At 42.0% G+C, this 13468-nt stretch overlaps 1 protein-coding gene across 5 annotated transcripts in view; it reads left to right on the top strand.

Moving 5' to 3' along the window:
* The window catches only part of vgll4b (vestigial-like family member 4b), a 31966-nt gene that overhangs the window by 16597 nt on the left and 1901 nt on the right, over positions 1–13468 (top strand). Inside the window, exons 1-2 of one of the 5 annotated variants that reach the window (XM_030777473.1) lie at positions 1165–1508; positions 6967–7144. In XM_030777473.1, the coding sequence (XP_030633333.1) occupies positions 1427–1508; positions 6967–7144 (260 nt within the window). In that variant the 5' untranslated portion in view covers positions 1165–1426. Of the gene's footprint in view, positions 1–1164; positions 1509–6948; positions 7145–13468 lie in introns of those variants that run through there. The other 4 variants (XM_030777472.1, XM_030777471.1, XM_030777474.1 and 1 more) reach the window with 4 other exon arrangements.

Raw genomic sequence — 13468 nt, 5'->3', positions numbered from 1 at the left:
ATTATAACGAATTTAACTGAATTAGTGTAGCTGAGACATTATAAACGATAAACCAGTTTGAAAATGTACACTATACACTATTTGTGCTGTGAGCCATTCTGTGTGAAAGGGGAACAACATTTGGATATAATTGGATTTCCTTCAGTTTTTCTCCACACAGAAAGCTCCATAGGAGAAAAGTATTGAGCTGTAGCCCATATCTCTTGTCCAAGGCATGAAAAAATAAAGACAAAACGTGTCTAAAGTTGAAAAAGTTTGGCCTTCTCTGGGGCACAGCATAACTCTGACTTTAGAACGGACAGCTCTGACTTCTGGACAAACATGGTTTTGATGTCATTGGAAACCTCACTGTGTTCATCACAACATGAAGACAGATTCAGTATCACAGATAAACACACACGTTAATTATATGATTATGAAAAACACAGAACGTCATAATGAATAAACACCTTAATCTTGAACTAAACTTTAAATGTTGATTATGTCGTTTTCTATCTGACTCTTATGTCAGGTTTTTTCCAGCCCTAGTTTTGCACGTTTATTCATGTTTGTAAAAGTACGACTGTTACATAAACTTATGTCACCTACCAGGGATACGTATCCTGTACTGCTCCAAAAGATTCCGGATTCAAATAGTCAGTTTAAAATGTGCATGAGCAGACCGTGAACATTTAAGTGCATGGCTATAGGTCTGGAATAAAATCGTTAAGGAATTCTGCTTTTTAGGACTCTTGCTCGCCACTGACCTATGGGATGGGGTATGTATTCTTACAGCGCAGAGTGCACGAAACAAACTCTGTTTATGTTGAGTTTGCAAATAATTGTTTTAGAACTAAGAGTTTAATCCATCCAAAGATAGTTAGTTGTTAGTTGCACCTAGGCAGTGTTTCCTGTCTCACAGTTTTGAAAGCCCCTCCTTGTTTCCCCGCACCCCCCCTCCCCGTGCTTTCCCTTGACTCGCTCCGAGGCTCATGCGTTTGGGAGGCTGATCTTGTTCAGGAAAAATCTCTGACATTTGAGGCGCTCTAGGGATTTAACGAGCATGCCCAGTGGCCGAAGCCCCACATAGAGGAAACGGGTGTACATTCGAGCAATACCAAGCATAGCCTGCGTGTCAGTGCAGTCGACTTACAGCGGGCTGTGAGGAGAACTGGCGCGACTCTTTTAGCCCAAATAAAAGCGATCTTAAAACTATTAAAGTGGTTACACATTTTTTCTGATTTCTTTTTGTGAAGTGTTCGGACTCTCGCTTTTTACTGAAGTTCTCAGCCCTAGACGGGTTGGAATAAATTTTGCTCTGTTAAAAAAAGTTAAAGGCTGGGCCTTTAGCTTTGGAGGGCGACTTAGCGAAAAACTGACCGCCCGTACAATTACTTTTTCGCTTCGTGTGAAGGCAAAAAAGCTGGTCTTTTTGCTAAGCAGATAAATGCTTCTTACGAAGATGGACCTGTTGAACTACCAGTACTTGGACAAAATGAACAACAACATTGGCATACTGTGTTATGAAGGTAACGAGTTTCACTCATTTTCATCGCTTACTTAAAATTATTCCTATTGCATTTGTGTATTTACATGGACGACCAGCTCGATGAAATTGGACGATTTAAATTTGTTACCAGTCCAACGTTAGCATCACACTCTTTGTTTGATTTGAAGTAAGATAAATATAATGTTGATGTTGATGAAAGTTTCGGAATGTTGACATGTTGGTCGTTTAAAATATTTGAGAACACGTCTCATGTTGAACCGTAATTCTAGATGAATTTCGAAGGTGTCGGCATTCGTACTGGGAGTTTTTATTAGATTTTGTTTCGGCAGTTTTCTATTATTCATTCGTTCTGTTTGTTCTTTACTGAACTCAAAGTCTTGCGTAATACGACTGTAATACTACAACATACAGTAACACACTAGCAAAACTGAAACTGAACTTTAATAATAATAATTTGTTTGACGTTATTCTGATGAACGAGTCTCACGGACAACTCTGAATTATACCTTGAATTTGTACCTTTATGATTACTACCAAATGTTACGACTTTTATTGTACTTTAAGAGTGATTATAAATGAACTAAGTTATGAGAGAATATTTTAGACAGTTCCTTTCCTTGGCATTGATTGTGAATGATAGCGTCACTTTATGTCGGGGGGAAACCCACGTTCATTCTTGTTTCATTTTAGGAAAAGTGTAATCTTATACAGTAACTTGGTGTCCTGTTATATGGTTTACATTTTCAAATGTTTTTGATCAGGGTAATATCTCCAATGGTCTGTAGAGTACCATTTGATCCAAGAGAGTGTCTTGCTACTTACGTCCAAACTGGTTTTAAATGATTTGCATAACTGGGAAACTCCCCCTCTCTGGGTGGTTCAACTCTTGCGTTTTAGAAACATTTTACTCAATCTTCTTTATTACCACCCCTCCCCCATATATCTATATATATATTTTTTACGTGAGTAATAATGTAATTTAACAATAATGTAACAACTGCAGAAACTAATTTAGTTAGTAATAATTTTTTACTTCCATGCAGACCTCAAGCTTTGGGAATATTTGCACTTACCAATTGTTAGTGCTTTTTGTTATGAATGTTGGCATGCTGCCAGTATGTGCAGGCGGGCTGTGTTTCTGAATGCACTGAGAGAGCGAGCGAGCATGTTATCTCCTGAAAAATGTCTGAGACTTAGAGTGTCTGGACATAACGGGGGTCTAACTCTGTACCAGGCTGTACCAGCCTCCTGCTGTCAGCCATCACTTGTCAGGGGGAGCAGAAATGCGATACAGGTCTCTTTGAGCACATGTGGCTCACCCTGGTCCGAAAAATGAAAAGCTTTTTTGGCATCTCTAGTTGTAAAGAGAAATGTCTCCACCAGTGAACTTTCTCAGACTGATGCACAGTTTCTATATTGCTGGCACCAGCAGAAGTTTCTTCATTAAATAGATACTTTTTTTTTTTTTTTTTAGAATGGTTTATCGTACTCTCATTAAAACAATGGGTTGCTGTAAGCCTTGTCTTCAGTAGATAGAGGCCTATTCTGTCTCGTTAGAGAAAGCCCTTAGTAAGCACATTGAGAGATTGTAGGATGGGGCTGTGCTCTAGGCAGACACTCACACTCCCAGCACAGCCCTTTGAACACTGTGCCCACAAAGGCTTAGTTAGCTCAACTGCTGATAAGAATAATTTTTGTTCTCTTTAAAGAAATGACATGATTTTAATTACACATTCTCTGGAATAATTGTTTTTTTTTTGGCTTGTTTTTTATTTTATTTGTCTGTTTTGGCTGCACACAGCTGCTTGGGGTGTGTTTGGTACTCGGATGAGCAATGGAAACCTTTCATAAATTAAATCTTTAAAGTGCGTAATCTAACAGCACATGTTTTGTTGGTGTGAATCAAGTCATTTGCCCAGAGGTAAGGGACCAAAGACGGAGCGACTATGACTCTGAAAGGATGTTGCTGTATAAGAACTCATCTCATGTTTGTAATAACTGATGGACTGTGTGTCTGACTTTATGCTGGGAATATACCACAGAGTTAAAAAATTTACTCAGGAGGTATGGATTGTACAGTATTCCTTATATCTTCTTAAGTGAGCATGAAATGTTGTTTGAGCGACTGCAAAAAAAAAGAAAAAGAAAAAAAAAAAACAAGTGTTTGTCCTCCTTTGCAGATGACTCATCCTTATTTCCAGATAAGCCTCCAAAGATAACCAGGGCAATTGGTGGAAAAAATCCAGTCTGAAACATGTGGCCAGATGGCTGACATAGCTAGTATGGCTCTGTCCACGACATATTCTGAGGGTCTGTGACTGCTGGTCAGAGTCTTGCTACTGGGCTGCTCTGAGGGGGATCTCGGGCAAAGCCAGTGTTGACTTTGCCCCATTGGAATGCTCCGCTCTCGGGCCCTCGCAGTCATGTGACCCGGTGACAGTGGATGGAAATACACAATCATGGCCATTTTTTGCTGCCTGTTGCATGTCAAGTATTTCTGCTATTTTTAAATGCGCCCCAAAGAATCACTAAGCACATGCACATTCTATCACAGCTTCTGTTAAGCAGAGGGCAAGTGCATCATCTCTTAAAAATAAACCTGTGAGCGCTGGGTCGTAGTGTTTGTTTGTTTGTTCTGTCATTTTGACTTCCTGGTTCATAAACTAGAACACCTTCATTTTCTGCCGGTTGTAAGATGAAAACTGATTTTTCTTTTCTCTTGCCTTTTTAACATCCAAACTATGCTCTCTGAAGTACAAACATGGCCTGTCAAAGGTCACACTTACCTTGACAGTCGCCTATCTTTAGGTTAAATTGTTATTTGTGTTGAACTGAATTTCAAAGAACAAGGTGACTAAAGTTTGATTTATTAAAGTCATAGATGCCTAATTAACGTGAAAAGCTAAATAATTGAAATGAAAAATGTAAAAGATTTGAGAGTTCCTCATTTCTCTGAACTGGATGGGCCTGCCATGCTTTGGACTAGTAGGATAGCTTTGGTAACACAATGTGCTTCCAACTGTGCGCTACCACACGCTTTGTTTAGCTTGCCCCTTCATTCAAGCTGGAGCTCAACCAGGTGCACTAGTTTTAGGCTACAGCAGAAATGAACCATTGGGTGAGTAACCAGGCCCAAAGACTGCCATGACTGCTCAATAAATTTGGTAGCATGGATGCAAGCAGAGCTTAAATGAAAGCAAGCTCAGCCTGCCAGGAAGCTAATGCTGACTGTTGCTTTTCTTGCTGAACACGGACCCCCCCACCCCCCCACAAAAAAAAGGCATCCGACAATGGAAAGTTTGGAAAAAAAAAAAAAAAAGCCCCCAAAGGCTATTTGTTTATTCCGTCTTGAGTCTGAAACAGTTCCATCACAGATATGTATGAGAGAGCAAGCAACCTTTGATGTGTTGATGTGTGATTCTTATGAATGGTTGGCGTGTTGTATGCCTGTGAGCGAAGATAACATTTCAGACACACAGTAAGGGAATGGAGATCATTCTCTTCATTTATCTTTCTCAGCAGAGCCAAGCTCCTAGCGACCCACCCACCCATTTCTTTTTTTTTTTTTTTTTTTTTAGATAAAAGTGTCTCTGCTCGCTCAGTTTGAGTTGCTAAGATTGACTGCCAAAAATATCATTTGAACAGAGGGACCTTGCTCATTTTCTGCTTTTTAAAGCTGTGACTGGAGGAGTAAGGGGGGGCTAGAGGGGTGGTGGTGGTGTGTGTGTGTGTGTGTGTGTGTGTGTGTGTGTGGGGGGGGGGGGGGGGGGGGGGGGGGGGGGGGGGGGCTGTAATACTATCTTATCCTTAGTTCACGTTTGAAGTCCCAGGAAGAAGTTGCCTTTGATCATTTGTACTTAATGACTGCCTCTCAACAGATCAAACATAGAACGCATCTTTCCTGACACACCGATAGTGATCTTTATGGCCTAGGCTCTTCCTAGTACAGGTTACTGTACCGAGAAGTTTCTCAGGGAAGAAAAAGATGAAAAAGAAAAAAACCAACTTGTTTGGTGGTGTTTGACACCCTTCACCATCCCCCAATGCACACAGTGCTCCTGGTGTACTTAGGTGTGAATTGAGGAAGGTGTCAAAAATGGGCTGAGTTTCAAGTTGGTTTTTTTTTTTTTTTTTTTTGCACATAGTCTGTACCCAAAGACATGGAAATGTGTTAACTTCCTGAGTTGGGACTTAACCAAGTGCTTAATTCTTAATCCTGAACTGACATCCTTTGAGAGTAACTTGCTTTGTGTTCAGTGACCCAAGAGGGTATGCATGGAGAAGTTTATGCAATGCAGATGTCTGCCTTTCATTTTTTTAGTCTCCTCGGTCACTGTTTCTTTTTAGTTGTGTATAGATTGTAAAATTGAAGGGACACACATTAAAAAAAAGTGAATGAATGTTTCAGTAACGCTAATACAATAGCCATTCTACTCAGTTTTTCTGTCTGAGCTCTGAATTATACACTATAGTAGATGGATAATTCGCAGACAACGCCCACAACAGCTTTTAACTCCGCCCCTCACCCCACCCCACCCCACCCCCACTGAAGCACTTCTCTGGAGACAAACACTGATAAGCTATCATGTGTCAGAGTCTATGTGTGGACGGTTAAATGTGCCGCTTTAGTAGAGACTACAGTCTTCTCTTTATTACCGACTCCGGCTCCTGCCAAAAACAATGATGTCATCCCGGTTGCCATGGAGCGCGGACAGACGAGCTAAAACATGCCACTCAGGAAAATAGGCCGCTTGTTTGGGAGGCACCTCACAATGTGCCTTGTCTGTGACTATTGCCGCACACTTTTATGCTCTGTTGACTTGTTCACTTTTACAACTTATTCAGGTTCAACTGAAATCGTAGCATTTGATCTCACAATGTATTGAGATCATTTCATCTAAATGTTTGGTCAAACTAAATAAGACTGATAACCTCTTCACCTAGTGTCTCTCTGCAGTTGTGACAGTATTACTAACGTTACCTCAGTTCTGGAGAGTTATGTTTGGATTTTGCTCAGTAAGTGCTTCCTATGAAAACTCAGTTTAAGGTTTAGCTAAACCTCATCCAAAGTGGAAAGTCCCCATTGCTGCAGACTGCCAGGTGTAATTTTCCTGCTTCACTCCTACACAGAGGTCTTGGTAAATAGTCACATTCTCTGCTCAAACAGGGCCCTAAAAACATTTTATGTGAAAAAGCACCCTCTCATTTCAGCTCATATTGACTTGTACTATTTTAGGTATTTTGTGTATTTAGATAATATTTTGTTTGTTGTTTTGTGTTATTGAATATCATATGTGGTATTTTTAGAACGTGTGTTTTCATGTTTGACTGACATTTTAACTGATGGCACTGGAGTATTTTACTCATTCACATTCTCGTAGTGACTCCCAGTAGCTTTGGGTCATGTGCACACGCATTAATGAAGCGGTGTCGTGATTTTATTGTCTCTCTGTTCTCAGGTGAGGCCGCCCTGAGAGGTGAACCCCGAATGCAGTCCATGTCTCTACCCTCTGCTGTCAACAATCACAGGACTGGCCCACCTCCCATCAGCCCAAGCAAGAGAAAGCACAGCGGGGACCAAGCTGACGCCGACGACAACGACTACAGCAATGAGCACAGCGCAAAGATTAGTCGGCTCTTCGCCGCCACACAGTTGTAAGTATAACCAAATGGATGGCGCGTATGGTTCTGTTTTGTTTTTGATATGGTCACAGATATCAACAAGCTTGCCCCCCCCCCCCCTTTTTTTTTTTTGGTTTTGGTTTTTGCGATTTCAAATGTTCAAATACGCCAACAGTCCTCATCAGCAGACCTGCGTGCATTGCAACCCAGTGTGGCGTAGGGGTTCTTTTTTTAGAGCGTGATTTTTTTTTTTTTTTTCCATGCAAGATTGCTGTCTAGCTTAGAAAATAAGGGCCCTGCAGGTAGTGCTCCATCAGCAGCCAGTAGCCTGTGAAAGGCTTCGGAATGCAGCGAAGGGTTGGCATGACGCTGAGGCCTGGGGATTCCACACATTCCAGCGTCGAGTCCAGAGCACATGGCCTCTTTGTGGAGCTTGGTCATCCCCTGATGGCGGTGCCGTGGAGGGCCCCACGCATGCCTCGCATTCCTGCCCGGCCTGGAGGAGCATAGGCCCAGTCATGGGACCCAAGACATGGCTGTTTAGTGCTGAATAACACACCGCGGTGAGAGGCGGAGCGGGCGAAAACTTAGTTCACGGCCTGGGAACGCGTGTAACAAATCACGACCCGAGTGTGAGAGAGGGAACAACGAACAACGGGGGAGCACAGAGAGCTCTTTACTCCGGGCTGTCGGACAGCGTGGATTCTCAGCGCGTCTAGCATTTTCCCCCGCGCTCGGGATGTTGTTGGATGGTCAAATGGCTCAAATTTTTTTTCCTTGTTTGATAGATTCTGATTTTTTTTTTTTAAAAAAGAAGTTGACTGTCTCCAGCGTGGCTGGGCCGTGGGACAAAAGGGAGATTTCATAACCACTGCCTCACTTCTCGGCAACCCCGTCAGCAGCCCCAAGGCCCATCCTTGTTATTAGAGTCGCTGTTAACGTCAGGCCCTCTCTCTTTCTCTCTCTCTCTCTCTCTTTCTCTCTCTCTCTCTCTCTCTCACTCTCTCTCTTTCTCGTGTCCTTTCCACTGCGGTTTCCCTCCCAGCCTACACGGTCATGGCACGTTCAAACTATCCTCATTTATGCAGATTTAACGCCCCTGGGAACGCAGTGTCATGAAATTTGTGGTTTTGGGTCTGTATTAATTCATAGAAAATGTAACATTGCCGCTGTTGATTTCTGTGCTGAGTGGGTATTAAACGGTGGGATATTGTGCAGTTGGCAGTGCCCTCCCTTGTGTGATAGCAAATGTTCTGCACCGAAACCGCAGATGTCGGCATGGAATCCACTGCATGAATAAATGTTCTCTTCAAGTATTCTGAGGCAAGCTATAGACTTAACTTGCACAGAACCTATTGTGAATTCTAAACCCAACAATATTTATAAGTGTTAAAATTGTGTTCTCACAGTGTTCACTGCTGCTTTTCCCATCTTGCACTTTTGGGACACATTTACTCTAGTTTAACTTAGGAAAAAAAAAAAAGTAAGTCGACTATATCTTTTTTTCTTTTTTTACTCTCAGCTTTTTATAATCAAACCAATTTTGACTATAACTGTTTTGTGCACAGTCCAAAAAGAAATGAAGATTTGTTTACTTTGGCAAAGTTAATGGGTCTTTATCATTGTATAATTTCGCAAGGGTTTTTCATCAGCACGATTGACGCAATGTTTTTGGAGAGCCATTGTAGAGGCAGTTAGGGAGTGCAGCTCTCACTGGATTGATTGTTTTTGTGAGGAGGGAGGTAGCTGACACCTGACACCACAGGCTGAGGCAAGAGTGTAGCCCGCTCAGGTTTCTATTATGGTGCTCTACTTATGAAGGGCAAGCCCCACAGCTGAGGGCAAAAGAGGTGGGGGTTGGGTAGACTCTCTCTCTCTCTCTCTCTCTCTCTCTCTCTCTCCCTCCCTCTCTCTCCCTCTTCCCCCCAACTACCGTCTTTTGTCCAGAACGTGCACACTTGCACAGGCCACAACTTTGTACATAAAGTCACTTTAAGTTCATGGTTTTATGGACCATGTAAGGACTCTTTCTAAAAGGGCAGTTTCAACTGCTTTTACTTCATTCTCATCCACGTTTCATTAACATAATCCTTTTAGCATTACATTATAACTGTCTTGGCTTGTCAAGTCATTTCTGTCTTTTTACACTAGAATTAGGCCAGACTACACTTGTTATGTAATCACATTTAAGAGACAATCACATTAAGAAGATAATTGCTTGTTAATTGCTATTCAAATCCACAGCCAAAAAAAAAAGAAAAAGAAAAAAGGGGGGAAAAAAAGAGCAGTGGAGGACAGCGAATCCCTGTTTTGGTGTAGGCCTAATGAAAGTTGTGGCTTAGTGAGACGTGTGGTTATGGAGTGGGCTACATGTCAGGCAGGGGCCATTTTCTCATTTTCACTGGCAGGCTGAAAACAAAGGCTCCCTTATCCTGTGAGCCCACTGTGTTCTGCCGGAGCCTGCTCTGGCTTGGCCCTCTTGAGACGCCCCCGCTTCCCTAAAAAAGTCCTGCAGCTTCAGGCCGGACTCCTTCAGGAGGCCTGTGCAGCAGTAAGAGCCCATCCTGTCCGTACAAGTCGACCGTAAAAAAAAAAAAAACACTTAAGTGATGTGATTTTGGTCAGGCATGTTGTAGGGCACTCTGATTGCTTGGAGGGCAGCCAGGACTCATTTGAATAGGTAACTTTGTTGGTGCCTAAGCAGATTAATGTTAGTCAAGCCTATATCTAGACAAAAGTATTTGTAATAGTGTTTTGAGTTTGCAGTATTTTGAATAGTTTGAATTGTAATGCTGACTTGCATACCCCCCCAAACTATGTTAAATACACATTTGGTTCCATGTCTGTTCAGAATTAAGGAGATCTCTCTCATGGAGTCTTCATGTCTCCAACACTGTATTGAAGGGACTTTGCAACACACAGGGGAAACTTTATGTCATAAAAGGTTTTCTTTGAGCTGGGAAAATGCTGCGGCAGCCCTGCATTGCCCGCTGGGAACTTCAAGAGAGCGTCTTTCTCATGGCTCCACAGCCAGCCAAAGAGAAAGTGGAGAAAAAGGCAATGCCAAAGTGGTCAGGACTGATGAAATCATCGTTTGCTGCTGTTTTGTGCATATTGCTCGCGCAAGGAACAAATGACTACCACACATGGTACAACTGATATGAAATTTTTGGGATAAATGGGAAGCTAACTCCAAAAGAATCAGTTCACAAATTCCAATCACCTCAAATATTGAATGAACAGTACAAGAATGTTTTTCCGTCAGGGTTCATTCCAGCGGTGCAGATTTCAACCTTGGCATGGAGCAGTGATTGACTTGAATTTAAGAACCAGAATACAGTCACTGCAACAATATTATGTACACTAGGGATGCCTGCAACTGTATTTTTGTCATCAGTCTTTGACAGTACCTTGAATGTGAAGAATCTTGTGACGAAGTCTGTTGCTTTGTCAATGAGAATAGTGTAAGTATTAGTTCCAAATGTTGTCAAAAACCCCAAACCTTTTGTATACTCAGATAACAGTAATACAAATCTTGCCACGAAAACTTATTGCCATTGCGCACATACTTTATGGTGCACCTTCAGTATGTAAGGGAGATAAAACTGTACGTGATTAATTTGCTCTGAAAAGAGAAGATGAATCAGTGTACACGCTTAGTTGTAGCAACTTTTATCTATATCACAATTCCAGCACTTTTCAGCTAATTGATCAGAGAAAGTACTTTGAAAACAAACAAAAAAACATATTTTTGAAATGCTTTGAAATTTGTAATTTCGGGGACCTGGGCGTGAGACACCTCTGTCCATTGGTGAGTGGTTTGTGAGGGATGGGCTGTGTTTGTATCCTGTGGTCCTGCCTTCCACGGCTTGATCTCTCCCAGATGTTTCCTGTATCTCTCAGGGCGAGGTTCCAGCGACTTAGAGGAGAAATAAAAATCCTGCCTGCCAAGATTTGTAGTGAGTTTTTTTTTTTTTTCGTGGAGCCGCTGTGGAACATAACTGTGAGAAAATGTCCCCCTCTTTTTATTGGCCAACTTAAGTGACTGAGAGAAAGGGTCTGTTGGAGCATGCACAATAAAACCCAGAGCGCCGCCTGTACCTTTGCCCCCCCCCCCCAGTGTCAAACATCAGCGTAACCATATAAGACTCCTGAGACCCTGTTACGAAGCAGCAACTTATTTTCTGGACTTGTCTTTGGACTTTCTCCTCAAACTTAAGTTAAATTTCAGATAACGTGACACGAGGATATTAACATTAAAGCAGCGCTTGAAGACCGCGGCGTTTAACCGTTTGCATAAAATTATAAAATAATACGTCTTGTATAATGTGGGTTGATTTGAGTCTTAAATTAATGGATCCCTCTGAATAACTGTTTTAAGATGCCACAGCTTATACCACTAATTTTATACTGCACGTAACCCAAGGTCTTGTAAAAAAAGTAAATGTTGGTGCTGGGTATTACGCCAAGTCACAGGCCAGTGCACTTGATGTACATGGCTTCACCATTGGCACATGGCTTCCCCATTGGCAGAAGCCACTAAAGTGAAACAGGGTTGTTGAGCCAATATCCTGTTTGTGGAATAATCATCACCTTTGAAAGAAGTTAATTGCTAAGAGCTACAAAATACAGACCTTTTACTGTGATCCTGACTGTTTCAAGCTTCTTGTGTTTTAATGGTCTGTTTTCACCAGTCTGCTTACCAGATTGCAGAGGTTTTGTTGTGGGTGGGCGCTGGATTATCTTCTCGCTTTGTTTCAGTGATAAAATTTAGCTAGCACAGCCTCCTTTGCCCCATGATTGTCCCTTAGTTAAACGAGTGGAAGCCTCCTCTTCATTAAGAATATAACAAGTACCCTTTCCTTTCATTTTCTTTAATAATGTCAGAGAGTTCTTCTCGCAATGCCCCCCTGTGCTCGTCAGAAAGCTTTTAGAGAAACTAAATATGACCTAGGATTTATCCAGAGCAAACATGTTGGAACTGCTCTCTGGAGCTTATTAAGGCAGCATTAGCCCACATGAGAGAGGAAAATGAAAGAATTGTGGCATTGTTTAAAAGGGCTCCATTGTTTTTCTTAATGTATTCAGCTAATTTTCGAACCTTTGTTCAAGGGTCTCTGTTTTCAGTAATGTCTTCCCTAAGCACTTCTTGTAGAGTTTTTTTCAACTATCTACTTTTCTTTTTCTTTTTTTTTTACCGGGATGGATATCAGTGATAAGCATCAAAACTGAAATCCGCATACTCTCATTGTATTACAGCATTTCTTCTTTAAAGTTATTATTAAATGAGATGGATGAGGGGAAATGGGCACAAAGACATTCTGACAGGTTTGGTTCTTTTGTTGCTTTTCTTTTACCAAAGACCAAAGACGGTGTAGATGTGTACGGTGTGAGATCCGTAACTCTAAGGCCGTTTAAAGATGATACAATCTGAAATAAGGAAGAAAACGCTGCTTGTAATCGTCGTCTTTTACTGTAAGTCTTCAGACTTCAGCATGTCTATTACTTCTCTAGCTCTCCATTGGTTGCTGTGGGAAAGACATTTCTGGTGGACGTAATGGTGCACTGCAGATGCTTTTCTTGCCAGAGCCGTTGCCAAGTAACAGACTATTTCAAGGATCACAGCACACAGGGCTCAACGTAACAAATATGCGCTCGCTCTCTCGTCTTAAAGTAGTTCTCTGTATACATAACTGAAAACGGCACTCTCCAAAAGGTACTGCAGAAGTCTACCGGTCCTATGTCACAATTTGTCTGGTACTTAAACATTTGCATACAAAACAAAACAAAAACAGGGATTTAAAGAAGTGACGTGTCCCTCCATTCACATCCGATTTAAAAGACCCATCCTTGAAAGGCATACAAAGCTCATTGTAAACTAATCAGAGTCTGTATTTGTCTGCCCTGCCCCCCAACCCCCCCCCCCCCCCCACCCCCCCCCCTCCCCTTTCCTCTCTCTTGTTCCGTTGTTCTGTCCTACCACGCATCAAGTGAAGGGTATTGAGTTTTCCCCCTATCAAGCGTAGATGAAACCTTTTGAGCACAGAGCCCCACCGTGGGCCTCCACACAGTTGGCAACAGGAGACTGCTCCTTCAGGAAGGGCGGAATGCACAGCGGAACAGCACTCGCTCTTGGGCCTTTTGCTGCATGTGTCTATTCTTTTAGAAATGCAAGGCAGGAAATGGGATTTTTGACAGGGGACTGTGGCTTTTGGAGCAGTCAAAAGAGTGAATCGTTCAAATCTTTCTCTCACTGGTTCCGTGTCATTTAGCTGCGTTTCACGTCAAAACGGTGAAATCTTCAAATGTTTCTCAACTTTGACAGTGGTCGTGTTCCTGTGGTATACATGAGAGAAA

This window comes from Chanos chanos, chromosome 6 (genome assembly GCF_902362185.1).
Source record: "Chanos chanos chromosome 6, fChaCha1.1, whole genome shotgun sequence".
Lineage (NCBI taxonomy): Eukaryota > Metazoa > Chordata > Actinopteri > Gonorynchiformes > Chanidae > Chanos > Chanos chanos.
This window is presented reverse-complemented; position numbering and strand designations above follow the sequence as displayed.